Source organism: Tachyglossus aculeatus, chromosome 17 (genome assembly GCF_015852505.1).
Source record: "Tachyglossus aculeatus isolate mTacAcu1 chromosome 17, mTacAcu1.pri, whole genome shotgun sequence".
NCBI lineage: Eukaryota > Metazoa > Chordata > Mammalia > Monotremata > Tachyglossidae > Tachyglossus > Tachyglossus aculeatus.
The window spans coordinates 46,140,616-46,168,037 of record NC_052082.1 but is presented as its reverse complement, the minus strand read 5'-3'; the positions used below and the strand labels follow the sequence as shown (position 1 = coordinate 46,168,037).

Sequence of the window (27,422 nt, the reverse complement as noted above, 5' to 3'; positions counted from 1 at the left end):
TGGGTAGGGACTGTCTCTATATGTTGCCAATTTGTACTTCCCAAGCGCTTAGTACAGTGCTCTGCACATAGTAAGCGCTCAATAAATACGATTGATGATGATTGAGCCATACTCTCCTTCCAGGGAAGAGGAGAAGTAACTGTCAAATCCAAAAGCTCATTTTTTTTTTTTAATGGTATTAAGCGCTTTCTATGTGCAAGGCACGGTACTAAACGCTGGGGTAGAGACAAGCTAATTAGATTGGACACAGTCCGTTTCCCACATAGGGCTTCCAGTATTAATCCCTACTTTACAGATGACGGAAGTGAGGCCCAGAGAAGTGAAGTGACTTGCCCAAGGTCACCCAGCAAACAAGTGACGGAGCTGGGTTAGAACCCAGGTCCTTCCGACTCCCAAGGCCGTGCTTTATCCACTGGATCATGCTGCTTCTCTACTGCTCATTACAGATTGGGAGCGTGTGTCCCAAATTGCCCCTGGGATTATTGGGATTAATGAAGAGGCCACGTGCCTCTTGAATCACGAGAGCGCAGTGCCTGGCTAGCCACTCTGGAGAAATAGTTGGGAAAATAAGCCTGCACTTACTATGATTCTGCCCGAGTCCTGCCAACCTCGTTCTGTCTTCCTTCCATTAGTTTCCAGACTGGTCAAGGGCGTACTGGGAGTGATGGAGTTAGTCGATTTGCCCACAAATCAGGACATAGCATTGATTTTTCTATTGATTGCAGACTTGCTTCCAGTAAAGAAATGCAAGTCGGGCTGGAGGGAGACTGTTTGTAATTACAAGGTGGTTCATCATTCTGCTTTCTGGAGCCGTAAAGAGCCACGTTCAGTAAAAACCAATCCCCAGGCCAGCTGGTGTGTTAATTTCCCAAGGCAATTACTTTTCTTTCGTCAACTAGGAGGAGCAACTAACTTAATTAAAAATGACCCCCGTCTAAGCTAAAACTTTATTTTATATCCTGCCATCAGTTTTAGAGTTTTTAAAAAAAACATGCAAATGGGGATGGTGGGCTTTTTGGGGAGATTTCAATCTCCAGCTTTGCAAGCTTCTTGCCTGAGGTATTTTCTTTTACCGTGTTTGTTTTTCTTCAGAATAAAGGCCAAAATGCAAATAGTTGTGTGAACAAACCCATCAGCGCAGGTGTCAGTGAATGTGAAATGAGTCAGTTCTCAGTTTTTCCCACCTAGTTGATTGCCATCAATACTAGACCCTGAACGGGCGAGCAGAAGAAGAAAAACAAAAGAGGAATGAGAGCGACAAGCAGTCAAAAGGACAGGAATATGCATTCATGTGAAATAAAGTATAAAAGGTTAAAATAACAAATCCATAAATCAGTAGCATTTCTCCAGGGCCTACTTCAATCAATCAATCAGTGGTACTTTTTGAGTACTTACTATGTGCGAACACTTTTCTACATTCTTGGGAAAGTAGAACTACAGAGAATAAGGAGATGCGTTCCCTGTCCAAAATGAGCTTGCAGTCTAGAGGGCAGAACTTAGCCCTGTGCTTAACAAATACCGCTGTTGTTATTACTGTCCTTGTGAGGTACAGAAGGGCTGAAGTGGAAGTTGGGGAAAATAATAAAGCACTCTCTGTCAATTTACAGAACTATAAGATTGCATTATTGGGTGGCAGAGTTAGGTTTACATGGATATGAGTCAGGGAAACCTTCATTTTTCGTCTTCATCCTTCCTGCTGCCTGTCTTTTGATGGTTTTGCTCTGCATTGTCTTCTCAACAAAATGGAGGAAAGGGAAAATCAAAAGAGGAAAATCTCAACTCCCGTACTGTTGCTCCTTGTTTGCAAGGATTGGTAGGGGAGGAGGTTGACTGAAAGCTGCTTAACTGAGCCTTTTTGTGATACCTGTTGATTTGATTTCTCCATGTATATTTGCCCTCCAACAACTTGGTTAATTGAGTGTTGGGACTGATTGGAGAAGTCATTTTATTTGGATCGTATTTGTTTGAATTGTGAATGTAGAAAAAACCCTTTTTTCCCTCTCCTTTGTATGTTTCTCTGTGTTTCTGCTTTTTGGCAGCCATGCCGGTTGTAAAGTGAACTATAAGAATAGCTTGTTTGGGAGCAGGTATGGGGAGAATTGTGGCTGGGTTTTTGTTTTGTTTTTTGAGTGAATATCCAATGTATGAAAAGCCACTTTACATCTGAGGAAATGAAGCTATTGGAACAGAAAAATCTAGACACTTCCATTTCTGTGACTCATCCCTCCAAAGATCAAGTATTGTCTTGTGCTTTTAAATATGAAATTTTTTTATTGGCATTTTTCCTCCCAATTTGAGGTCAGAGGCTGCTAAGTCCGCTTGTCTAAATTGCTCGTATAAAGATAAATTGATTCAAGCAAAAATCTTCTGTCATTAACCTAGAGGGTAAATTCTATATCTACTGACAGGCTATTTTAGCATAGTAATAAAACAGCCAGAGCGGAAAATCTCTTTCCCAGACCATTTTTTTTTATGGTGTTGGTTAAGCACTTACTATGTGCCAGGCACTATACTAAGAGCTGGAATAGATACAAAATAATCAGGTTGGACACAGTCTGTTTACCACCTGTCTGCCCTGTGACCTTGGGCAAGTCGCTTCACTTCTTTGTGCTTTAGCTTCCTCATCTGTAAAAGGGGTCTAAGATGGTCAGCCCCATGCGGGAGAGTCGGAATTCGAATCCAGGTCCTTCTGACTCCCAGGCTCGTGCTCCTGTCTGCTGTGTAACCCTGGGTGAGACCCTAAACTTCTCTGTCCCTCAAATCCCTCATCTGTAAAATGGGGATTAAGAACGAGTGCTTCTTGAGGGCTTAGAACACTGCTTGGCACATAGTAAGTGCTTAAAAAATGTCATCATTATTATTATTATTTACTGTTTGATAGAGAGGTATTGAGTGAGGTAATGAGAGAGAGAGAGAGAGAGGTATTGGCCCTGCTGAGAGCTCACCTCCTCCAGGAGGCCTTCCCAGACTGAGCCCCTTCCTTCCTCTTCCCCTCTCCCCCTCGTCCCCCGCTCCATCCCCCCCATCTTACCTCCTTCCCTTCCCCACAGCACCTGTATATATGTATATATGTTTGTACATATTTTTTTTACTCTATTTATTTTATTTGTACATATCTATTCTATTTATTTTATTTTGTTAGTATGTATGGTTTTGTTCTCTGTCTCCCCCTTTTAGACTGTGAGCCCACTGTTGGGTAGGGACTGTCTCTATATGTTGCCAATTTGTACTTCCCAAGCGCTTAGTACAGTGCTCTGCACATAGTAAGAGCTCAATAAATACGATTGATGATGATGATGATGACAAGGACTGTGTCCAATCTGATTAGCTTGTATCTACTCCAGTGCTCAGTACAGTACCAAGCACATAGTAAGTGCTTAACAAATACCATAAAAAGAAAAAAAAGATTTCTAGGGCCAACCAAATACCTCTTTGCCTTTACTTGATTGACTCCTGAAATGAATCAGCACCCACTGTTAGAATAATGACTATCAAGCCTCCTGCCAAGAAATGTGGTCCTGAGGACCACACAAAAGTACATACAAAACACTTGAGCAATACACCAGAAGAAGTAGAAGAACCGATCTCTGCAAAACACTTTCTTACATTTCTATCCAGTGAAGGTTTTTGCTTCTTTTGATAGCGTTTTTCATCTTGAACTAATTTGCTTTGCACTTTTTCCAAAATTTTGTACCATGAACAAATACTTCATGTTTCCCCCCTTGCCTTCCCCGGGCTTGTGACCTAACAGTTTTGCAAATGCTTAATCAGTAGTTAATGAATAATTGCACATGGTTTATTCAGCACGCAGGCTTTTAATAACAGAACTTAATTTAAAAAAACCTGATTCCCCACCCCACCCCCCAAAGAATAAAAATTTAGCAATAGTCAAAGGGTCTTTGGTGATTAGGCAGCAAGGTCCTAAGTCACAATGGTAATTAGTCTAATTGTTTTTTTCTTGATTCACTCCCCCGCTCCCCTTTGTCTTTTTCTCTCTTAGACAAATTATTTTTCCTTCCAATTTCTATTCTTGGAAACATTCTCTTATAAAACTCATAAAACCACTAATCCCCAAACTCTTGTTAAGTTTCCTAGTGGAAGAGAAGCCATTAATCATGAAAAATAACAGCTATATTATCTCTTAAGAGTATGAAATAGAGCAAAAACCTTAATCTGAGTGTTGTTGGATCATCTATAGGCTTAGAAATTTGCCCTCTAGGTAAAATTCACTTTGATAGTTCACTTTAGGGTTTGGTTCAAATAATTTTTTTCTGATGCCATAATTACCCCGGAAACAAATATTAAAATTAAAATTGCAGTCCCCAACCAAAGAAAATGTATCAACTTCATTCGCATGTATTGGAATTTAGTATTTCAAGAGGCTCTTCCTAGTCTGTAAGCTCCTTGAAGGCAGAAGTCTACCAAGTCTATTGAAGATTTGAAGGTCATATTAATCCACGTACACTAAATTGGCTTAAAGGAAAGAGCAACGGGAGTATGCAGCATTTCAGCAGATGGCTCGAAAACCAGTTTTTTCAGGGGGCTGCACGGCTTCTGTTTTTTGGACACAGAATGCCGGTGATCCGGTCTAAAATTCAGATAGCAGTCATAGTTGATAATCGAAAGTGTCCTGTAATGACTTAGTTTAAAATGCCCATTCTATCTTATTCAGTGTATGTAATTTTTCCATCATGCAAAAAAAATACTCGCTTATAGGAATTGTGTTCTTTCCCTCAGGGGACAGCTGGGGACACGCTGCGACAATTCGGATAATCCTTCACTGGGACAGAAAGCAGAGGTAGGTGAAGGAACACAAGGTCCACATCTCTGTGACAGAATCGCTATTTCATAACAATAGTGCTAATAATTATGGTATTTGTGAAGTGCTTAGAAGCAGCGTGGCTTAGTGGAAAGAGCCCGGGCTTGGGAGTCAGAGGACGTAGGTTCTAATCCCGGCTCCGCCACTTGTCTGCTGTGTGACCTTGGGCAAGTCACTTGACTTGTCTGTGCCTCAGTTACCTCATCTCTAATATGAGGATGGAGACTGTGAGCCCCGTGTGGGACAACCTGATTACCTTGTATCTACCCCAGTGCTTAGAACAGTGCTTGGTACATAGTAAGCGCTTAATAAATACCATAATTATTATTATTACTACTATGTGCCAAACACTGTGCCAAACAGTAGGGTAGATACAAAATAACCACATTGGACACAATCCCTATCCCACATGGAGCTCACAGTCTAAGAAGGAGGAAGTAGGATCTGACATGTCAATTAAATCTGTTGTCTTGTACTCTCCCAAGTGCTTAGTACAGTGTTCGGCACATAGTAAGCAATCAAAAAATACCATTGCTTGATTTAATCCCCATTTTGCAAATGAGGAAACCGGGGCACCTAGAAGTGAGTGACTTGCCAAGGTCCCAGCAGACAAGTGGCGGAGCCGGGATTAGAACCCAGGTCCTTTAACTCCCGGACCTGTGCTCTTTCCATTAAGGCTACACTTCTTAGTAAACTCTTCCTCATAAGCCATTTAATGAGAAGTCACAGCTCTTAATTCTTGTTCTAGTCAGTACATTGGGCTTGAAAGACATTAGGTTGGGGTCTACCCAGGCGAGGGATTTTCTTCTGTAAAATTCCATCTCCGGGTAGGCTTTCTGTTTGTTCTGCTAACTTGCTCTGACAACTGCTTCCCAGGTTGTGCCAGGAGCTCCTTTTCCCTTCCCTGACAACATGTGTAGACTCCGGGAACAGTCCTGAGGTTCCGGAAATTAGCAGCAGGGTTGGGGCTAGCGGAGCTCAAATTTTTTTCCATCTGGCAAATGGGTAGCCAGGACTAGTGATTTTAGTTTGGCTTGCAAAGGGCATTCTCTGCTAATGTTAGCCAGCCAATAAAATGGGTATTTAAATAAAAAGTATTCCCGATAGCTTTCCAGTTCTAATTCTTGAAGTTAGTTTTGGCTAGCGTGTGGAAATCAGTAAATATATCTTGCACTTTCCTTGTGTCCAGAGTAGCTGTTATCCAAGAAATGTTGCACTGTGCCCAAACTTTTTTTTAAATGGTATTTGTTAAGTTCTTACTATGTACCAGGCACTCTACTAAGTGCTGGGCACTCTACAAGCTAGTCAGGTTGAACACAGTCCCTGTTCCACCCTTAAGGGGCTCACAGTCTTACTCCCCATTTTATTCATTCATTCAATCGTATTTATTGAGCGCTTGCTGTGTGCAGAGCACTGTACTAAGCACTTGGGAAGTACAAGTTGGCAACATATAGAGACAGCCCCTACCCAACAGTGGGCTCACAGTCTAGAAGGGGGAGACAGAGAACAAAACAAAACATATTCACAAAATAAATAGAATAAATATGTACAAATAGAATAAACAGAGTAATAAATACGTACAAACATATATACCGGTACATATTCATTCATTCATTCATTCATTCAATCGTATTTATTGAGCGCTTACTGTGTGCAATTTTACAGATGAGGAAGCAAAGTGGCTTGATGAAGGTCACACTGCAGACTTTGTGTTCAGAGTATTGAGGCAAGCAACATAAATATAACTTTGATTATTGCGTTGATGGTTGCTCTTGACAACCACACTTTTACGGGAGCTGTACCTCTCTGAGTGCTTTACCACTAGGGAGTAACTTGGACAAGGGAGGAAAAAAAGAGACTTTTGAACCCTCCAGCAGTAATAAATTACAGAATTAAGTAACTTGGACATCATTTCAATCAATCGTATTTATTGAGTGCTGTATGCAGAGCACTGTACTACATGCTTGGGAGAGTAATCTAACAGAGTTGGTAGGCAGGTTCCCTATCCGCAATGACCTTACAGTCTAACCAACATCATTTTTTTTGTGTGCTCAGTCTCCAGAAAAGTTCAACTTTTGTCTTTTCTTTTTTTTGGTGCGGGTGGGAAGGAGCAGGGGATATGAATTTCCATCTTTTTACTTTCCAAGTTGGTGATTAAATACCTTCCGGAACAAAAACTGTAGTTTGCAGTAAACCAGCAAATAATATTTCTTGGGGGTAAAATTATTTTGGTGATTCAAAATGATTCTTAACCGTGCACCCTGTATGAAAGGCAGGTCTTTCTTCCTATTGCATATTCATGATGGTAGGAGAGAGTGCTTGCCTAAAATTGTACCTCGATGTGCCAGAAGGATCAGGTGGTAACGCCGGGTGACAAATCACACCCCCACACAGGGTTTCATATGTGTGCTGGGCCGCAGAGCACAGACTGAGCTTCTGTCTCATTTCTTCCTGACCTAAACTACGTAATTCAGCCATATGTTAGGCTTCATCCCAGAGGTGGTGGAAAGCCAAACGATGCTTCTGCTTAGATTTTTAAGCTGCCGAGGGCTCAGAAATGCAAGGATCTCACTTTTATATCCAGGAGTATTCGCCCAAGACAGATGGCTCTGGTTAAGCCTCGAGCAGGTGTGGGAAGGCACACAGATCCAGAGGTCAAATCACAGAGGAGGTTAAAGAGGAAAAAAGCAGCGAGAAAACACTAGAAGATTCTAAGTGGGGAGAGGATAATCAAATGGAAAGGGAAAAAGGACAGGGTTTTACAGTCCTTCTAGACTGTAAGTTTGTTGTGGGCAGGGAATGTGTCTGTTATATTGTACTCTCCCAAGCACTTAGTACAGACTGTGAGCCCACTGTTGGGTAGGGACTGTCTCTGTATGTTGCCAACTTGTACTTCCCAAACGCTTAGTACAGTGCTCTGCACACAGTAAGCACTCAATAAATACGATTGCATTTTACAGTGCTCTGCATACGGTAAGCACTCAATAAGTATGATCGACTGACTGACTGACAGGCTTCTCAAATGTGAAAGAGAAGTAGTGCTCTCCCCGGGCCCAAGCCCATATTTCTCTCGCTACCCTCTGCAGCAATAGGGAGGAATGCTGATTCCATGGGCAAACATGGAAAAAACACGGGCCCTGCGGACACAGCTATGTCTCAAAGTGCTTTGAAAGAGGTCACACTCTCTTCTACGCCCAAGAGACCAGCAAACACGAGAAGGAGCTTGAGCTAGTGGATAGAGCACGGGCCTGGGAATCAGAAGATCGTGAATTCTAATCCTGGCTCCACCAATTGTCTGCTGTGTGGCCTTGGGCAAGTCATTTCACTTCTCTTTGCCTCAGTGTCCTCACCTGTAAAAGGTGGATTGAAACTGTGAGCCCCACATGGGACAGAGACCGTGTCCAACCCGATTTGCTTGTATCCACCCCAGTGCTTAGTACAATGCCTGGCTCACAGTAAGTGCTTAACAAATACCAGTATCATTATTATTATTTTTATAGAGCACAAGCCCAGGATTCAAAAGGACCTGGGTTCTAGTCCCAGCTCCACCACCTGTCTGCTGGGTGACCCTGGGCAAGTCACTTCAACCTGGGCAAAGTCACTTCACATTTCTGGGCTTCACTTACCTCACCTGTAAAACGGGGATTAAGACTGAGCACCGTGTGGGACATGGACTGTGTCCCATCTGATTAGCTTGTATCTATCCCAGTGCTCAGTACAGTGCCTGGCACATAGTAAGTGCTTAACTAATACCACAAAGCAAAAACCAAAAATAAAACCTGTGTCTTCTACCTGATATGGTGGAAATAGAACCATGACTTTTGCCCCATTCTTGAACGCACTCTCTTGAGGATGGAAGCCAGGGGGGAAAACAGGAACATCTACATCTTTGTAGATGTCTGGCCAGGGAGAGGAGGGCTCCGAATAAAAAAAGCCAAGAGAGGGAAAGTGACTAAAAAAGCGGGGAAAAAAGCAAGAGTCGGGAAGAGGGATAAACAGGGCCAGGGAGTTAGTGAGAGATAGAGGAATTGGACTGAAAAAGACATATAACGTCGGTAATGGAATAGAGGAGAAGGAAGAGAGGGGACAGAATGTGACAGCAGCACAAGAAGGGGGAAGGATGTTGGTGAACAAAAGGAAAAGAGGCACTAACAAGGCAGGAGAGCAAGGACAGAGGCAGCAAAACCAGTTAAATGGAGGCATAAACACCAGAGAGGAATAAACAGATCAACGTGACAGCTGAGGAAATTAGACGTAGAGTGCTACATGACAGTGGGAAATTTGGAAAATATGGGATTCAGAGGGGCATGAGAAAAAGAAAAATTATATCCTTTCCCCAACTCTGGCAAAGCCGTTCAGCATCTCTGGAGATAACCTAGGTTTCTTAGACTCTTGTTTTCTTAAACTTGGGCCAATGAATAACAGTCACCATTTGGTATCTTGATGTAAAAATGCTAAACATTTTAAAATGACCCCCAAAATGTAATTGAAATTCCTTCAAATGGAATCAAGCCCTCTTGCATGTCATAACTGCTGAACTGTAAAACTGCTTCAAGGGAGGTGATCTAGTTTAGGGTTTTTTGGACCATTGAGGGAGGGACAGAGTTCCAGTCCCGAGGGTTTTCCCCACAGAACACCCATGTCTTCCTGCTGGGGCCCTGCTGAGCTGGTTTGGGCCACTTCAGACTGTCCATAGCCTGGGAAGCAGCAGCTCCTTTCATTTGTAAAGAAGTCAACTCGTGGACTCAGAAGTTCCTCCACGCTTACAGGTGCCGCAGGTCCCAGCAGGCCAGAGATTACGCTCCCATTCGCCCCTGGGCTTCAAGTTGGACATGGTGCAGCTTATTGGACTTTCTCAGGGCCTTTCCTGGTTTGAGGGAGGCCCAACAGACTACTTTTGTGGAGGGTTCAGACGCTCAGACAAGTTCTAGATCCCGAACCCAGTGAGGGTCTTCTCCTTGGGCGAGAGTTGGGGGGCTAACTGAAGAGGGAATCCTACAGAGCCACACTTTGGTCACTGCCATCACCACTTAGCTGCTGTGCACCTCCTCATCCCCTCGCTGAGGGGATCAAGAGGGAGACAGCTCCCCCAGGGTTGCCCCCCACACAGACAGAAGGTGTGTCCTGCTCACTCTCCTTTCCCAGTCACGTTCCCCCTCTGGAGTTCAGCTCCCCTCCCCTTCCCCCCCGATGAACAGAATCCAGATTAGTGGATCAAAGAAGGCTAAATAATAATAATTTAATATATGGTATTTGTTAGGCGCTTACTATGTGCCAGGCACTGTTCTAAGCGCTGGGGTAGATCATCATCATCATCAATCGTATTTATTGAGCGCTTACTATGTGCAGAGCACTGTACTAAGCGCTTGGGTAGTACAAATTGGCAACATATAGAGACAGTCCCTACCCAACAGTGGGCTCACTGTCTAAAAGGGGGAGACAGAGAACAAAACCAAACATACTAACAAAATAAAATAAATAGAATAGATATGTACAAGTAAAATAAATAAATAGAGTAATAAATATGTACAAACATATATACAGGTGCTGTGGGGAAGGGAAGGAGGTAAGATGGGGGGAGGGAGAGGGGCACGAGGGGGAGAGGAAGGAAGGGGCTCAGTGTGGGAAGGCCTCCTGGAGGAGGTGAGCTCTCAGTAGGGCCTTGAAGGGAGGAAGAGAGCTAGCTTGGCGGATGGGCAGAGGGAGGGCATTCCAGGCCCGGGGGATGACGTGGGCCGGGGGTCGATGGCGGGACAGGCGAGAACGAGGTACAGTGAGGAGATTAGTGGTGGAGGAGCGGAGGGTGCGGGCTGGGCTGGAGAAGGAGAGAAAGGAGGTGAGGTAGGAGGGGGGTAGATACAAGGTAATCCAGCTGGACACAATCCCTGGCCCTCCCAGGGCTCACAGTCTTAATCCTCATTTTACAGATGAGGGAGCTGAAGCGCAGAAAAATGAAATGACTTGTCCAAGGTCACTCTGCAGACAACTGGCAGAGCCAGGATTAGAACCCAGGTCCTTCTGACCCTCAGGCCCATGCGTTATCTATTAGGCAAGGATATTCAAGGAGAAAAGATAACTTAGTAAGTGACGGACAAAAGCCAAGTTTGTATTTCTACGCTCCTAGAAATACACAGCCCCTTTACTAACCAACAGGGTTTCCCCTCAGCTTTACAAGGAGTCCACAGTCCAACTCAAAAGTGGCTCAGCAGTTAGGTTTTACTCTCAGCATCCTTCAGCACAGCCCCAAGGATCTCCTTTTCGTATTGGGCTTTTTTTTATATCTTTTTCATCACCTCCATCCCTTTCCCTGGTGATTGGTTCTCAGTCCTCAGGTGATTGATTCTCCCTAATTATTCAGGTGGAGTTCAACAGTTTCATAATTAACCCAGCGTGCTAAATTGCCAAGAGGGGTTTTTGAGGCTTTTACCTAAATTACTTTTCCTGTGCAGCTTTCCCCATTCCTTAATTGTATTATCCCTGGGATGGGGAACTGGTTAAATCAAAATAAGCATATTTCTTCCTCTCTTTTTATAGTATTTTAATGAATTAGCTTGCTGTGGTGACTTTTACTAGCAAACTTTACTCCTCTCTTCCTTTTGCACTATTGTATTAGTATGAAACTTTCATAATAAGCAACTGTACGAAGCTTAGCGCCTTTTCAGACATTCTGCTTTACTTTTGTCAGGGTACAAGGGCATTTTATTAAATATTACATATGGGAAGCAGCTTGGCTTAATGGAAAGAGCACGGACCTGGGTTCTGCTCCAGCTCCACCACTTTCCTGCCTTGTGATCATGGGCAAGTGACTTCACTTCTCTGTGCCTCAGTTTCCTCAACTGTAAAATGGGAATTCAATACCTGTTCTCCCTCCTACTCAGACTGTGAGCCCCATGTGGGACAGGGACTGTGTCCAATCAAGTTTATTTGTATCTACCCCAGTGCGAAGAACAGTGTTTGACACATAGTAAGCACTTAAATACAATAATAACAATAATATATGTGGAAACGGACTCTGTGCTTGACTCCTTCTGAGCCAGGTTTTCAAGTGAAGTAGGCTCTACTTCCACTTTCCTGAAACTGAAATTTTGAAAATGGTTAATAAGAGTGTCCACATTTATTATGATCCCCACTATTGTGAGAACTCCTGGAAGAGAAGTTGTTTCAGTGCTTAGAACAGTGCTTTGCACATAGTAAACGCCTAATAAATGCCATTATTATTATTTCAGAGGAAGCCATGGCTCTTGAACCCTGATTTGCAGATAGAAAACAAATGAGCTGCCCAAGGGCACAGGTTTATTATTATTCTTTCAGCTGGATCCTTAAAAACAAATGAGATTGCACATTTGGAACTAGTACCTAGGTAAACTTAAAGAACAAATCTCGCTTCAGGGATTTTCACTTATAATCTATAGTAAATCAGATTTACCATATAAACCATATTAATATGACACCTGATGAAAACTGAATGGTTTTCTACTCAAGTTATGGCATTTAATTCGAAGAGCCTGGTCATTTAATGAAATAGCACCTCCACAGGCCCTGATAGCTCAGCACTGTTTAGTTGAAACCAAGAGACTAGCCTATAAAATTTTTATTTTAAAGCACATTTATTTAAAAATGAATAGCCAAATAGACTGGCTCTGCTCAGGAGTAGAGTAGCGAGGCAGGGACGGCTTTGCATTCTCTATTTCATAGACACACACTCTTACACGGTCATCCAGACCCCCTCCAATCTCCTTCCCGGGAACACAAGCCCGTGTCGAAATAGTCACCGGAGTCGAGCCGATACCCTCATGGTGTAGTGGAGCAGCAGAAGTAAGTAAGGTAGAAAGGAGTCCCTGTTGTGGTTCAAAGCTAGGGGCAGCATGGGTTGGTTGGTTTTTGTTTTGTTTTGTTGTTTTAAAATGGTATTTGTTAAGTGCTTCTATGTGCCAGGCACTGTACTAAGCGCTGGAAATCAGGTTGGACACTGTCCCTGTCCCGTGGGGGGCCTCACAGTCTCAATCCAGTTAAAACCCATGACCTTCTTGCTCCCAGGCCCATGCCCGATCCAATAAACCACGCTGCTTCTCCTGGCTGTCTTGCTGGCTACTGCTACAACGCTTCCCTTTTCTTGCTTCCCTCCCTGCCCCCAAGTTCTTGCCCAATAATAATAATAATGATGGTATTTGTTAAGCGCTTAATGTGCCAGGCACTGTCCTGAACACTGGGATGGATACAAGCAAATCAGATTGGACACAGTCCCTCTCCCACATGGGGCTCACAGTCTCGATCCCCATTTTCCAGATGAGGTAACCAAGGCCCAGAGAAGGGAAGTGACTTGCCTAAGGTCACAGAGCAGACAAATGGTGGAGCAGAATTAGAACCCATGACCTTCTGAATCCCAGGCCCATGCTCTAGCCACTAGGCCATACTGCTTCTCTGCAGGGAGCCCACAGCAGCAGCAGCAGCAGAAGCCCATTCAAAGAGAAACCCCACTGTTGCCATAGAGAGGCTCTCAGCCGTGCCAACGTGCCTGGAAAAAAGCATACGTTCCCCTTCCATGGCAGCTTGGCCTTGACACGTGTGCTTTGTCACCGTGGTGCACCCAAGAGCTCAGTGTCCCCATTCCCTTTACTGACATAAAAAGACATTTTAGCTCCCTCTAGACTGTAAGCTCCGTGCGGGCAGGGAATGTGTCTGTTTATTGTTGTATTGGTCTCTCCCAAGTGCTTAGTGCGGTGCCCCGATCACAGTAAGCGCTCAATAAATACAACTGAATGAATGCATTTTACTAGCTAACCCGTGAGATTTTAGGGGATTTTGCCTCAGGAAAAGGGTCTCCTTTCAGTCATTCCGCTCTAGTGTTCTGTGCCATAATGAAGCAAACTACCTGGTAGCTAATTATTTTATACTGACACTCCCTTATATTACCTTCATTTGAGGGCAAGTACTCTACCGTAGTTCTTTTAGAGAAGCAGCGTGGCTCAGTGGAAAGAGCCCGGGCTTTGGAGTCAGAGGTCATGGGTTCGAATTCCAACTCCGCCACATAGCTGTGTGATCTTGGGCAGGTCACTTAACTTCTCTGGGCCTCAGTTACCTCATCTGTAAAATGGGGATGAAGACTGTGAGCCCCACGTGGGACAACCTGATCACCCTGTATCCTCCCCAGTGCTTAGAACAGTGCTTTGCACATAGTAAGCGCTTAACAAATGCCATTATCATCATCATCATTTTATCTCTTTTTTTCCCCCTTTGGTAGTTTAGCTTTTTGTTAGCTAATATAATGCTATACAGTCTTTACTGGGGAATCTAAAGATACAGCATAATTGTGAAATTCATTTCTAATCAAGATGTTTGTATTATATCTCCCAAATCAGGTTGGCAACATTGTACAAATCACCCAGTCAGAAGGAGTCAACGGTTCCATATAACATTACGGTTAGTACTATTTGACTACTGTGTTGTTGTATTTAAGTCTGTGGACGGTGACGAAGCTACTTGAGGGCAGGGATTATGTCTAGCTACTTTATTGTACTCTTCCAAGCGCTTAGTACTGTGCTGTGCAAACAGTACATGCTTAATATTGATGGGTGTTGTGTAAAAAATACTACCTGCCTTGATATAAGTTGCTTCACGCTTAGCCCCTTCAAGAGTAAGCCTTGGTCCTTAAATTATTATTTGTGAAATATTAAAGCCATACTTAATTCTCCAGCATTTTCCATTGAAATGAAAATTGGTCAAAACTTTCATTCTTAATAATTTGGGAAAAACACTCTCCTTATTTTCGGGTCAAGCGTTAGGCTGCAGTCTTGAAAATCTATCATGTCAGCAGTTAGACCAACTTATGGGTCTGAAAAAACTTTAAATTAGCCCTCCCTACTAGCTCCTTTCCACAGCTAATCTATCTTCTCTCTGAGTGAATTTAGCTCTGAAATTATGGCTAGACGAGGAGTGTGTTGCTGCTGCCTCTAGATTGTAAGCTCCTTGTAGGCAGGGAACAAACGTCTACCAAACCTGGTGTATTGTCCTCTCCGAAGTGCTTAGTCCACCCAGAGTAAGCCCTCAGTAAATACCATTGATTGATTGATTGCTTGCCTCTGACGACCTAATTGGAGACATTGTCTTCCAAGAGCATGAATGTACAACGTAGTTATCTTAATGTATTTGGCTCCAAGTTTTTCTTGGAATTAATGTCTATTTGGAACATCATCGCTTTTTTCTATCAACAGGGCCAGGGTTTCCGAGATGTCACTGCTCCTCCTCCCTGGTCAACCCCAGAAGGAGCTTCAGAGAATCCTCGCAAAAGGTCCCGAGTGGAAAGCTAAGATGACTCACATTCCAAAGAGTAATTGTGATATTTTGCCAGTCCATTTTTAAAATGTTACCAAATCTAGTCATTTTTTAATTGATTCAGAAAACACATATCTTTGTGGAATATCTAAACACCCAGAATAAGATTTTCGGTAGAGTTTTCTCAGAAACAGTGTTATTTTCGCCTGCTTTGGTATGTGTGACACTTGACAGCCTGATTCGGTGGATGCAGTGTCAACGGAAAGACATTATGATTCTGGGGTTCAGATCCAGGCTTTGCACTTTACAGCATCTCCCATTCTTTTCCCCTTCCTCCATTCCCATTCCCCTCTTCTCCTCCCACACTCTGATTTCTTGGGCTGACAATCCAACTTGTTTTTGAAGCACAAAAATGCAATAATTTCAAGCATCCTTATGGAGTCACCAGCAAAATTTCAAACCATTGATGAGAGGATCAAACTTCAGAAAGTTATTGTTTGTTATAGGGCTCCATTGATCTCTCTGGGGCTGGGGGAGCCATCGGATCCCTCTCCTCCCTCCAGATACACTGTGAGCTGTTTGCCATCCAGAATGTCCTCCGTCTGGTTCCTAGTAACTTAATTCTGAAAAACCTAAAGTGTGCTTAAACCATTTTGTCTCTAAGTTATAGTCTTCTCGTTTGATTAAAGGAATTTCTTGGGCTCTGGTTTATCTTTGCAGTTCCTGCTAGAAACTGTTCAGTACTTGCTGCTGAAGAGCCAAATTGGAGCGCACACATTTATGTAATAGGGTTTTGCTTTTTAAATCCAGTAATGTACCATATATGTTGCCATATATATGTATATATGCCATATATATATATGTTTGGTACATATGTTGCCAACTTGTACTTCCCAAGTGCTTAGTACAGTGCTCTGCACACAGTAAGTGCTCAATAAATACGATTGATTGATTAATGCATTTTTTCTAGTTATCCAGGAGTAGGTGGCACCCCCGTGGAACAATCTTGGGTGTCTCCTCCCTCCCCTGCTCGGCCTTCCCCCCGTACATCCACACCATTTGGTCATAGAGGTGAAAATCATAGTCTTTTTTTCTACGTTCATTGCTGTCTAAAAATATTTTTAATACACCTTTTATTAATTGAGAAGCAGCATGGCGCAATGGGTAGTGCACGGACCTGGAAGTGAGAAGGTCATGAGTTCAAATCCTTACTCCATCAGTTGTCCGCTGGGTGACCTTGGGCAAGTCACTTCGCTTCTCTGGGCCTCAGTTCCCTCATCAGCAAAGTGGGGATTGAGACTGAGCCACACGTAGGGCAGAGACTGTGTCCAACTCGATTTACTTGTATACACTTAATGCTTAGTACAGTGCCTGGCACAAAGTAAGCGCTTAACAGATAGCACAATTAAATGAGAAAAAACAACAACACGAGGGTAGGGGAAGGATAAGGTTGCTGAGGGGGTCGAGTTTGGGGTACTGAAGGCGAGCAGGAAAATGGCTGGAAACTAGGGAATGGGACCAGGAGCGATAGATTGGGTGAAAAGTTGATGGGATTAGCCAGCAAGCCCATAGGATATGGCCTTAGGTTTCATATATTGTGAGGAGCTTGTAACCTGGTGTATGCCTGTATCAAGGGGAAAAATGGCATGATTTTAAATTCAGAACCACAGTTCAACCTGCCTAGTTTTGAAGCCTAAGGGCAGAGGCTTATGCTCCCATTTGCTTTGATTTTGTTTTTCGACACTCAAGTAATTCAAATCATAGCCTTGTTCCAGTATAATGGAACGTTAAAGCTTTTAGAAGGCTGAATTCATTTTTGTCTGGTAGGAGAATTTAAAAAGCACATTTCCAAATGGAGGTTTTTGAACGAGTTCTTCAGTTCACATGGTAAGGCAGCATTGCCGCTTTGTCATTCATGTGCCGGTGTTCTTGTGTGGGTCAAGGTGCACGTTTATTGGGATTGTAGAAGGCCTCCTGAGGGAGGTTGGTTGTTTTTTGTGTTCTAGCCCAAGGGTGTAATAGGCACATGAATTGGTGTTTTTCTTTTTTGAAAGACTGTTTAGGGAGGCAGTGTTGTCTAGTGGAAAGAGCAGCAGACTCTGACAGTCAGCATGGCGTAGTGGATAGAGCACGGGCTTTGGAGTCAGAAAGAAGGTCATGGGTTCTTCTCCCAGCCTCACCAGTTGTCTGCTGTGTGTCTTCAGGTGCGTTACGTCTCTGGGCCTCAGTTACCTCATCTGGAAAATGCGGATTGTGACTGCGAGCCTCACATGGAACAGGGACTATGTCCAACTCGATTTGCTTTTATCCAGCCTAGCACTTGGTACAGTACCTGGCACATAGTAAGTGCTTAACAAATACCATCATTATTATTATTATTATTATCATCATCATAAAATGAGATAAGTAATGTGAGAATGCTTTGGAAAGCAGAGTTGTAGAAAATTCAAGGTATTATTGAATGGTTTTTTCTGCTAACCGTTTCAAAGTCCGTACTTCTCATTTTTGGACATATAGTTGTTCCTGCAAGTCTCAATTTGGAATCTTAAATTACAAATTTCCATTTTTGGCATTGCAGTTGTACTCCAATCACATTTATTACGTTATAGAATTTTTCCTGCTGGCCTGTTTTCCCCACTAGCTTCTTTGCAACACTTGCTTCTAGCAGTGTGATTGTATTGTATCCACCCAGTGCTTGGCACATAGAAAGTGCTTAACACATTATTATTGTTGTATTTATTGAATTCTTATTACATTTTTCACATTTTTACTTTGAAGTCCCATTGCACAATAGTTGTGAAATTGGGGGCTGGACATTTCAAGTACGTTCGTCTTGTGTTTTAGGTGCTTTTGCACCTAATTTTGGACTCTCCTCTTGCTTTAAAAATAGTTAGAAAATTTTCAGTAGGGTGAAAACTATAGCTGGTTTACAATTATGCATCTTTTGTTAGCCTTAGCTTCTAAACTTACAGTTAATGTTAAAATTCACGAGCTGTTTGTTTCCATAGAAGTAGTTTGGGCACAGGATGTGTATTTTTGGCCATGGCAAAATTCCTTTTGTACCTGCTGTTTGGGCGGGGGCGCAGGATGGGGGACATTTTATTCCTCATAAAAGTTTGCCGTTCTAACAAATGTATTTTTTTAAATCAATGATTATTTTCCATATATAAGAAATAATGTCAAACAAGATAATGCCTGCACTACAGTCCCCCTCTCTGTACTATATTTGAGGCTACGAACAATTGATTTCTTTTGTGACCTAAAAAGCAAATCGATTTGAAGCAGTTAAGAAATAACAGATCACCATGACAATCAGAGCCTCTGGAGAATTCTCTTGAGCTGGCATCGTTTCGATCAAGGCAGAGGAAATATTTTTATTAACACTTAGCCGCATCTTGTTGCGGTACCCTTATCAAGTCCTAACTCCTTGACCCTGGCAGTTGGCGCCAAGGAACGTGTTATTTATTGGGTGCTTACTGTGTGCAGAGCACTGTACTAAGCGCTTGGGAGAGTGCACTAGAACAGAGTTGGTAGACCCGTTCCCTGCCCACAAAGAGCTTACAGTCTAGAGGGGAGACTGTCATTGTTCATGACCACAAGCTGCACTACGAGCGTGTCCCAAAGTTAGAGAAAAGGGGTGAGTGCATCTGGTGCAATGTTGAGAGGAGACTGACCATAAGGCGAAAGATGAGAAGCAACGTGGCTCAGTGGAAAGAGCCCGGGCTTTGGAGTCAGAGGTCATGGGTTCATATCACAGCTCTGCCAATTGTCAGCTGTGTGACTTTGGGCAAGTCACTTAACTTCTCTGGGCCTCAGTTACCTCATCTGGAAAATGGGGATGAAGACTGTGAGCCCCCGTGGGACAACCTGATCACCTTGTAACCTCCCCAGCGCTTAGAACAGTGCTTGGCACATAGTAAATGCTTAATAAATGCCATTATTATTATTATGTCCTCATGGGTGGGGGCCACGTCTACCATCTCTGTTGTACTGGACTCTCCCAAGTGCTCAGTACAGTACTCCACGCCCAGTAAGTGCTTGATAAATACCATTGATTGATGTATTGTGTGATACAGTTAAATCAGATTTCCCAGCAGGGAGGCAAATCTACTTTCCTCTGGGGATTTTGAGACTTGTTAGGAAATATTGGCTGATGTGAAGGAACAGGTACATCATTCTGTTCCTTCACGTCGACCAATATTATGATCCTTGGAACTCTAATGGAGAGGCAGCGTGGCCTAGTGGATAGAGCTTGGGCCTGGGCCTGGGTTTTAATCCCAGCTTCACCACCTATCTGCTGTGTGACCTTGGGTAAATCACTTCACTTCTCTGGACCTCAGTGACCTCACCTGTAAAGTGGGGATTAAGACTCTGCACCCCGTGTGGGACATGGACTCTGTCCAACCTGATTAATGTGTATCTACCCCAGCGCTGGCACATAGTAACTGCTTAAATACCCTAAAGAAAATTAAAAAATGGGTTTGGGAGATAAAGAGCAGCTGATTGACTGTGGACCTGGGAATATTTCTGTGACTAACTTCCTTGATACGATTTCCAAACCTTAAGGAATTGATCTTCATTAGGATATCTTGCCATACCGTGTCATAAAAATGCCGTTAGAAGTCACAAGTATTCTTATCACTGATAAACCCAGTCACATTATAAAATCGTTATCTGAGTAATTGCATCCTCATATTAAATTCTCTCTTCAGGTAACTGTTTCAGAGTCAGGATACTTTTTCCTATCAGAAGCTAATTTAGAACCGGTAGGACGTCAGAGCAGTGTCTATAAGTGTACAGACTATTATTTAAACTTTGACAATTAACAGTACTTGACCAAATTAGACATGTTACCAAGTTTGTTGCTTAGTGATCTGAATTGTTACGTAGAATTCTTTTCTTCTATGTCCTTGAGGAGTTTCAAATCCGTGCTCATGGTTTCAGCTAGTACAGATTGGAAATGTTTTGGCTTTTGGGCTAATTGATCCAAATTGGAAAGGATAGTAAATAATGCTTCTTTTGTGCCTCTACAGATGCTTTTTTCTCTGAGTGCTAGTTGTTGAAGCTAATTCAGTTTACAGAGGTTTAAAATAAGAAGTTCAGACTCACCTAATATTCCACGTAAACGACTGAAGTTTAATGGAACAACTTTCCTGAGAAATCATTTTCTATTAAAGAAAAAATGTATAGATTTTTTAAAAAAACCATACTACACCCCCAAAAGAAAATGTTGTCATTGAATAGCATTGTGGAATTTGTTACATTTTGCTTTTCAACTGCTGCTTTCTGTTCATATTTGCTTGGTAATGATATAAGAGTATATCATTTAATTTATAATTTAATTTCTCTAGTCCCTCCAAACACCATCCATTCTCTGTGCTTTCTGTTTTGTGGCTAAAGCACAAAATGTATGGCTCTCAGCAAGGAATTGATATTATTTGATACCTCGTATAAAATAAATTGTTAGATTTCTGTTCCCTTTTTGTTTCCCTTCCAAAGTCCTTCAGTTATTTCAAAAATGCTTTTATTTTTAATAGTCCTTTTTCTGTCTCTTCTTTCCTTGAATGACCATCTTATAAATGTAGGATCACCCATCATCTAATAGTCACCAAAATTTGCCCAGGGAAATGTGAATTTTAATAACTTCATTGACTTTCTTTAGATTAACATAGGGCTATTAAAATCTGTTGTATTAATGATTCCATCCATTATTAAACAGCACTTTCACATGGTATAGAGGAAATAAATATAATTTATGAAAAGGCTACTTCCTGCAGAAATTTTCAGTCTTCAAGAGGCAGTGGCCCACAAACGCAGGATAATAATAATAATTGTGGAATTTGTTAAGCACTTACTCTATGCCAACCCCTTCTCTCTGCTTCCGGTCAGTCGGTCAGTCAGTCGTGTTTATTGAGCCCTTACTGTGTGCAGAGCACTGTACTAAACTTAAGCACTGGGGAGAGAACAATATAACAATAAACAGACACAGTTCCTGCCCACATTGGGCTTGCAGTCTAGAGGGGGGAGAGAGAGGTTAAAGGCTGTCAGCGTAGGAGGCTAGTTCTAAAAATGGTCCTGGAAAAATTAGGGAGAAGGGCATAAGCTGAGTTGCCCCCTAGACTATAAGATCCTTGTGGGCAAGGTTCGTGGCTTCCTTTTCTAGTATATTGTCCTTTCCCAAACTCTTAGTATGACGCTCTGCACGTAGCAAGTGCTCAGTGAATACCAATGATGGATTGGTTTGTGCGGCAACACTGAAACTCTTGGCATATTAGGGGCTGTGGCAGTGGGAAGAGGCTTCTGAAGGTTTCTGGAATTGAAGGAGAAGGTGGGTTCTGGAGAGGAAATTAGGCCTAAGGCAGCATCAACACGTGGAAGGAGCCAAAGGCCAGGCCCATGCGGCCGTGAAAGTGACAGTCATCCAGGGCACCCGGTCTCCTCTCTCCCACAGTTGAGTTCAGAGCAGATCACCTACCCGACTTCTGCTCCCAGACATGGTGCTGCCCTCTTTACCCAAGCAGGAGGGGCCAGCCTGATGGGTGAAAACAGCAGTTGGCACTATTTTCCCATGTTCCATACTTCATGCTGCTGCCCGGATTATCTTTGTCCAGAAACGCTCTGGGCATATTACTCCCCTCCTCAAAAATCTCCAGTGGCTACCAATCAATCTGCGCATCAGGCAGAAACTCCTCACCCTGGGCTTCAAGGCTGTCCATCACCTCGCCCCCTCCCACCTCACCTCCCTTCTCTCCTTCTCCAGCCCAGCCCGCACCCTCCGCTCCTCTGCCGCTGATCTCCTCACCGGGCCTCGTTCTCGCCTGTCCCGCCATCGACCCCCGGCCCACGTCATCCCCCGGGCCTGGAATGCCCTCCCTCTGCCCATCCGCCAAGCTAGCTCTCTTCCTCCCTTCGAGGCCCTGCTGAGAGCTCACCTCCTCCAGGAGGCCTTCCCAGACTGAGCCCCTTCCTTCCTCTCCCCCTCGTCCCCCTCACTATCCCCCCGTCTTACCTCCTTTCCTTCCCCTTCCCCACAGCACCTGTATATATGTATATATGTTTGTACGTATTTATTACTTTATTTATTTATTTTACTTGTACATATCTATTCTATTTATTTTTTTTTTGTTTGGTTTTGTTGTCTGTCTCCCCCTTTTAGACTGTGAGCCCACTGTTGGGTAGGGACTGTCTCTATATGTTGCCAATTTGTACTTCCCAAGCGCTTAGTACAGTGCTCCGCACATAGTAAGCGCTCAATAAATACGATTGATGATGATTTGTGTTTTTTTTTTGTTGTTTTTTTAAATGGCATTTGTTAAGTGCTTACTAATATTAATAATAATTGTGGTATTTAAGCGCTTATTATGTTCCAGGCACTGTACTAAGCCCTGAGGTAGATACAAGTTTAGCAGGTTGGTTAAAGTCCATGTCCTACATGGGGCGCACAGTCTTAATCCCCATTTTACAGAGGAGGTCACTGAGGGTCAGAAAAGCGAAGTGACTTGTCCAAGGTCACAAAGCAGACGGGTGGCAGAGCCAGGATTAGAACCCGGTCCTTCTGATGCCCAGGCTCTATCCACTAGGCCATGCCACTTCTCCTTACTCCAGCAGTGCTGTGCATATCTGTGGGTAGGCACTGAAAGCAAATCAAGGAGGTGGCAAGGCAGCCTAAAGGGGAGAGAGGATAGAAAGCCGAACGAACGGGACAGGTCTGGACATTGGAGGGTTGGAGGATTGTGGGGCAGAGAGTGAAAGCCGAGAGGAGAGTAGGGATCGGTGCCAAGAGCGTGAGAGAGCTGAGGTTACAGATGCGGACTGAAGGAGGAGGGCGGGAACGGGAGAGAGGACATCTGGAAAGAGAAAGCCTAGCCAGAGGGACAGGTGGGAAGAATGCCAAAGATGGAAAACAGAGTCCAAAAGAAGGTGGGCATGCCTGGGAAAGGGAGAAGGGCAAGTCAGAGCAGAGAGGGGGCCCACGTCAGTAGAAGATAGCAGTGCAGTCTGTGATGTCAGGAATGAGAGCATGCATTCAACCTAAAGGTTAAACAGGCAGGAGAGGGAAAGGGAGGGAGAGTCAGTCACAGACAGAAAAGAAAACCAGTCAGGCAGTGGTGTCTGTTGAGCACTACCTGTGGGCAAAACATCATCATCAATCGTATTTATTGAGCGCTTACTATGTGCAGAGCACTGTACTAAGCGCTTGGGAAGTACAAATTGGCAACATATAGAGACAGTTCCCTACCCAACAGTGGGCTCACAGTCTAAAAAACACTGTATTAAGCGCTTGGGAGAGTACACTGGTCACGTTTTCTGCCCATAGTGAGCGTACAGTCTAGAAGGGGAGACAGACATTAATATAAATCAATCAATCAATTACGGCTCTGGATATAAGTGCTGTGGGGCCGAGGGAGGGGTGAATAAAGGGTGTAAATGCAGGATACATCTTTTCCCTCTTCTCCCCTGCAGGGATGAGGATCCCAGCAACTGTTGTCTGCCGGAAGGACCTCTTTCAATAAAAAGTAATGGAAAGCAATCCTTGCAGATCAGGGTGTGGGAATGGACCGATCTTAGGGTTTTTTTGTTTTGTCTTTTTTAGGGTATTTGTTAAGCGCTTACTATGTGTCAAGGACTGTTCTAAGTGCTGGGGTGGATGTACAAGGATATCAGGTTGGACACAGTCCCTGTCCCACATGGGGCCTGCAGTCTAAGTAGCAAGGAGTAGGATTTAAGTGCATAGCACAGTGCTTTGAACACAGTAAGCGCTCAGTAAATACAGTTGAATGAATTTAATCCTTATTTTACAGTTGAGGAAAATGAGGCACAGAGAAGTTAAGTGATTTGCCCAGGGTCACCCAGCAGGCACTTAGAGGACCTGGGTTCCAGTCCTGACTCTGCCAACTCCAGGCCCGTGCTCTTTCCACTAGGCCAGGCTGCTTCTCAGGTTCTCTTCAGATTCTTTGGGATTTCGACAGGTTAATAACTATTATAGCTATCTTGCTTTGGATAACCAGTGGACACCCTAACATTGTTACAAGGCTGTGTCCTGTGACGTGCTCATGGATCTTAAATTGAATTATAGATGCTACCAATTTGCCAAGTGTAGAAGTGAGAGCCTTTAATTCCCAGGATCAACTCTGGAACTCTTCCTTGGCAGTCTGTCAGTCTTCCTATTCAGCGGCTGTTTATCACAGTAGGTTAGGCGTTTTTGCCAGGATTTTCATGATTGGAAGCACCTCAAGGCCAGGGACCTTGTCTTTGTCATTTCTGGGTTTTTTTTTAATGGTATTTGTTAAGCACTTAATATGCGTCCAACACTGTTCTACGTGCTGGAGCTGGTACCGGTCAATTAGTTGGACACAGTCCCTGTCCTGCATGGGGCTCACACTCTAAGTAGAAGGGAGAACAGGTACTGAATCCCCATTTTACAGTTGAGGAAGTTGAGGCACAGAGAAGTGAAGGGACTTACCCAAGGTCACACAGCAAGCAATTGGCAGAGCCAGGAATAGAACCCAGGTCCTCTGACTGCCAAGCCCATGCTCTTTCCACTACGGCATGCTGTTTCTATTGCACTATTATTATTATTGTTATTATTGTGGTACTTAAGCCGTTTCTATATGAATCAAGCACTGTTCTAACCCCTGGGACAGAAACAAGTTAATCAGGTTGGACACAGCCCCTTTCCCTCATGGGGCTCACAGTCTACTCAATCAATGTAACTGTTGAGCAGAAGCAGCGTGGCTCAGTGGAAAGAGCCCGGGCTCTGGAGTCAGAGGTCATGGGTTCAAATCCCGCCTCTGCCACTTGTCAGCTGTGTGACTTTGGGCAAGTCACTTCACTTCTCTGGGCCTCAGTTCCCTCATCTGTAAAATGGGGATTAAGACTGTGAGCCTCCCGTGGGACAACCTGATCACCTTGTAACCTCCCCAGCGCTTAGAACAGTGCTTTGCACATAGTAAGTGCTTAATAAATGCCATTATATTGAGCGCTTGCTGTGTGCAGAGCACTGTACTAGGCTCTTAGGAGAGTACAACACAACAGAGTTGGTAGACACATTCCCTGCCTACAACGAACTTCCAGTCTAGAGGAGGGAGGTGAAGTAGGAGGGAGAACAGGCATGACACCCCCATTTTAAAGATGAGGAAACAGGCCCAGAAAAGTGAAGCGACTTGCCCTAAGTCACATAGCAGGCAAGTGGCGGAGCTGAGATTAGAACACAGATCCTCCAACTCTCTGCCTTGGGCTTTTTCTACTAGGCCACACTGGTGGCCCAGCTGGTTAGCAGGTGTTCAGTGTGTGCTGCCTCACCACCGTACTTTTTTTTAAATGGCATTTATTAAGCGCTTACTATGTGTAGAGCACTGTTCTAAGCGCTGGGGAGGTTACAAGGTGATCAGGTTGTCCCACGTGGGGCTCACAGTCCTCATCCCCATTTTACAGATGAGGGAACTGAGGCACAGAGAAGTGAAATTCTCACCTATCCACTCCACACACGGGGTAGGGGCTACCTATGCTCCATCATCCTCTTCAGTCACCCTCACACCAATACCCAAGATGGCTGGCAAACAAAAAGACCTTTTGGTATCAAGTCAAACCAAGGATTTTATCGAGCCCGTTGCTACATTTAGTGTCCATCTTTGCATCTTTTTACACCTGGAACAATCAAGTGACCTCACTGATCGAACAATCAGTGATGTTTGTAGAGGGCTTACTCTGTGCAGAGCACTTTACTCAGTGCTTGGGAGAGTCCAATACAAGAGTTGGCAGACACGTTCTATGCCCACTATGAGCTTACAGTCTAGAGGGGGACACAGACATCAATATAAATAAATCATTTATATATAATTTCAAGATATGTACATAAGTGCTGTGGGGTTGATGGGGTGACTATCAAACGTCAAGGTCACTGATTACTTAACTAGCTTCCTGCCTGGTATATTTGAAGAATATTTTATTATTAGCTTTGGCATTTCTCTCAAGATGCTCTTCAAAATCTTTTTTCGCTTACCCAATTTCCTGACCTGCCCCTTTATGGACTTTCCAGTTCCCATGTTAGTGAACTTTCCATCTACCACTTTTTTTTTCCTCTGAAAAGCATTTCACTCTGGCAGTAGTTTAACTCTGCAGGGTTTTTAATATGTTCATTTGCTTTATTTTATTCTGTTGAACGCATTGTACCTTTGCTGCCAGTATGGTGTTTTTTAAATAGCCTCCAAGTTTTGTGGAGGTTAGAGATTTTTTAGCTCCTTTTTTCCACTTTTTACCTTAAGGTTCGCATTTTCTCATAGTTCCCTTTTCTAAAATGTAGTAGACTTTGATGGCTTTTTGGCTTTCTCTCCCTAGTGAGGATGCTAAATTGCAGTAGTTATGGCAGCATGATTAAGAGTGGTCTCCTACATCAAACTCCAGCCCTTAAGTCCTATCCACTGCCTGGAATTAAATTGTAAGTTCCTAGTGCAACACTGTACCCCGTAAGTACCCATTGATAAAACCATTAAATTAGAGAAGCAGCTTGGCCTAGTGGAAAGAGCCCGGGCTTTGGAGTCAGAGGTCATGGGTTCAAATTCCGGCTCCGCCACTTGTCAGCTGTGTGACTTTGGGCAAGTCACTTCACTTCTCTGTGCCTCAGTTACCTGATCTGTAAAATGGGGATTAAGACTGTGAGCCCCCTGTGGGACAACCTGATCACCTTGTAACCTCCCCGGCGCTTAGAACAGTGCTTTGCACATAGTAAGCGCTTAATAAATGCCATCATTATTATTATTATTATTAAAGAGCCCAGGCTCGGGAGTCAGAGGACCTGGGTTCTAATCCTGGGCTCTGCCACTTGCCTGCTGTGTGACCTTGGGCAGGTCACTTTTCTGTGCCTCAGTTGCCTCATCTGTAAAATGGGGATTAAGACTGAGAGCCCCATGTGGGTGTGTCCAGCCCGATTAGTTTGTCTCTACCCCAGCGCTTACTACAGTGCCTGGTGCATTATAAGTGCTTAACAAATACCCTAAGAAAATAATAATTTCTCCCCCCAAAACCTCCACTGTCAAGTCTGACGGTGACAGTCCACTTCAAGGCGCCCACACCGTACCTCCGGGTATGTGTGGTGCAGATGCTCTGCTCAGCAGCCCCCCTTCCCCGACTGGGTTTAGGGGAGCTTCGGGCGAGCCCGTGTGGGGCTTGAAGGCCAGCGCGGGCCAGTGAGGGGCTGTAGTTCAGCGACCTTCTCGGAACATTCCCACGCCCTCAATTTTCCTGATTCGACTTCACTTCCGGACAAGTGACACATTTCTAGGCTAGAAGTTTATTTCGGATATGTCGTTCTTTTGGGGAAAGAGGCCATTAA

The 27,422-nt window shown here is 43.8% G+C and overlaps 1 protein-coding gene across 4 annotated transcripts in view; it reads left to right on the top strand.

The window, feature by feature from the left end:
• RAD51C (RAD51 paralog C) overlaps nt 1-27,422 on the top strand; it is a 157,427-nt gene that overhangs the window by 21,555 nt on the left and 108,450 nt on the right. For 2 of the 4 annotated variants that reach the window (XM_038759885.1, XM_038759884.1), the window contains exons 7-9: nt 4,738-4,798; nt 14,179-14,239; nt 15,031-15,146. In XM_038759885.1, the coding sequence (XP_038615813.1) occupies nt 4,738-4,798; nt 14,179-14,239; nt 15,031-15,126 (218 nt within the window). In that variant the 3' untranslated portion in view covers nt 15,127-15,146. Of the gene's footprint in view, nt 1-4,737; nt 4,799-14,178; nt 14,240-15,030; nt 15,905-17,295; nt 17,315-27,422 lie in introns of those variants that run through there. The other 2 variants (XM_038759886.1, XM_038759883.1) reach the window with 2 other exon arrangements.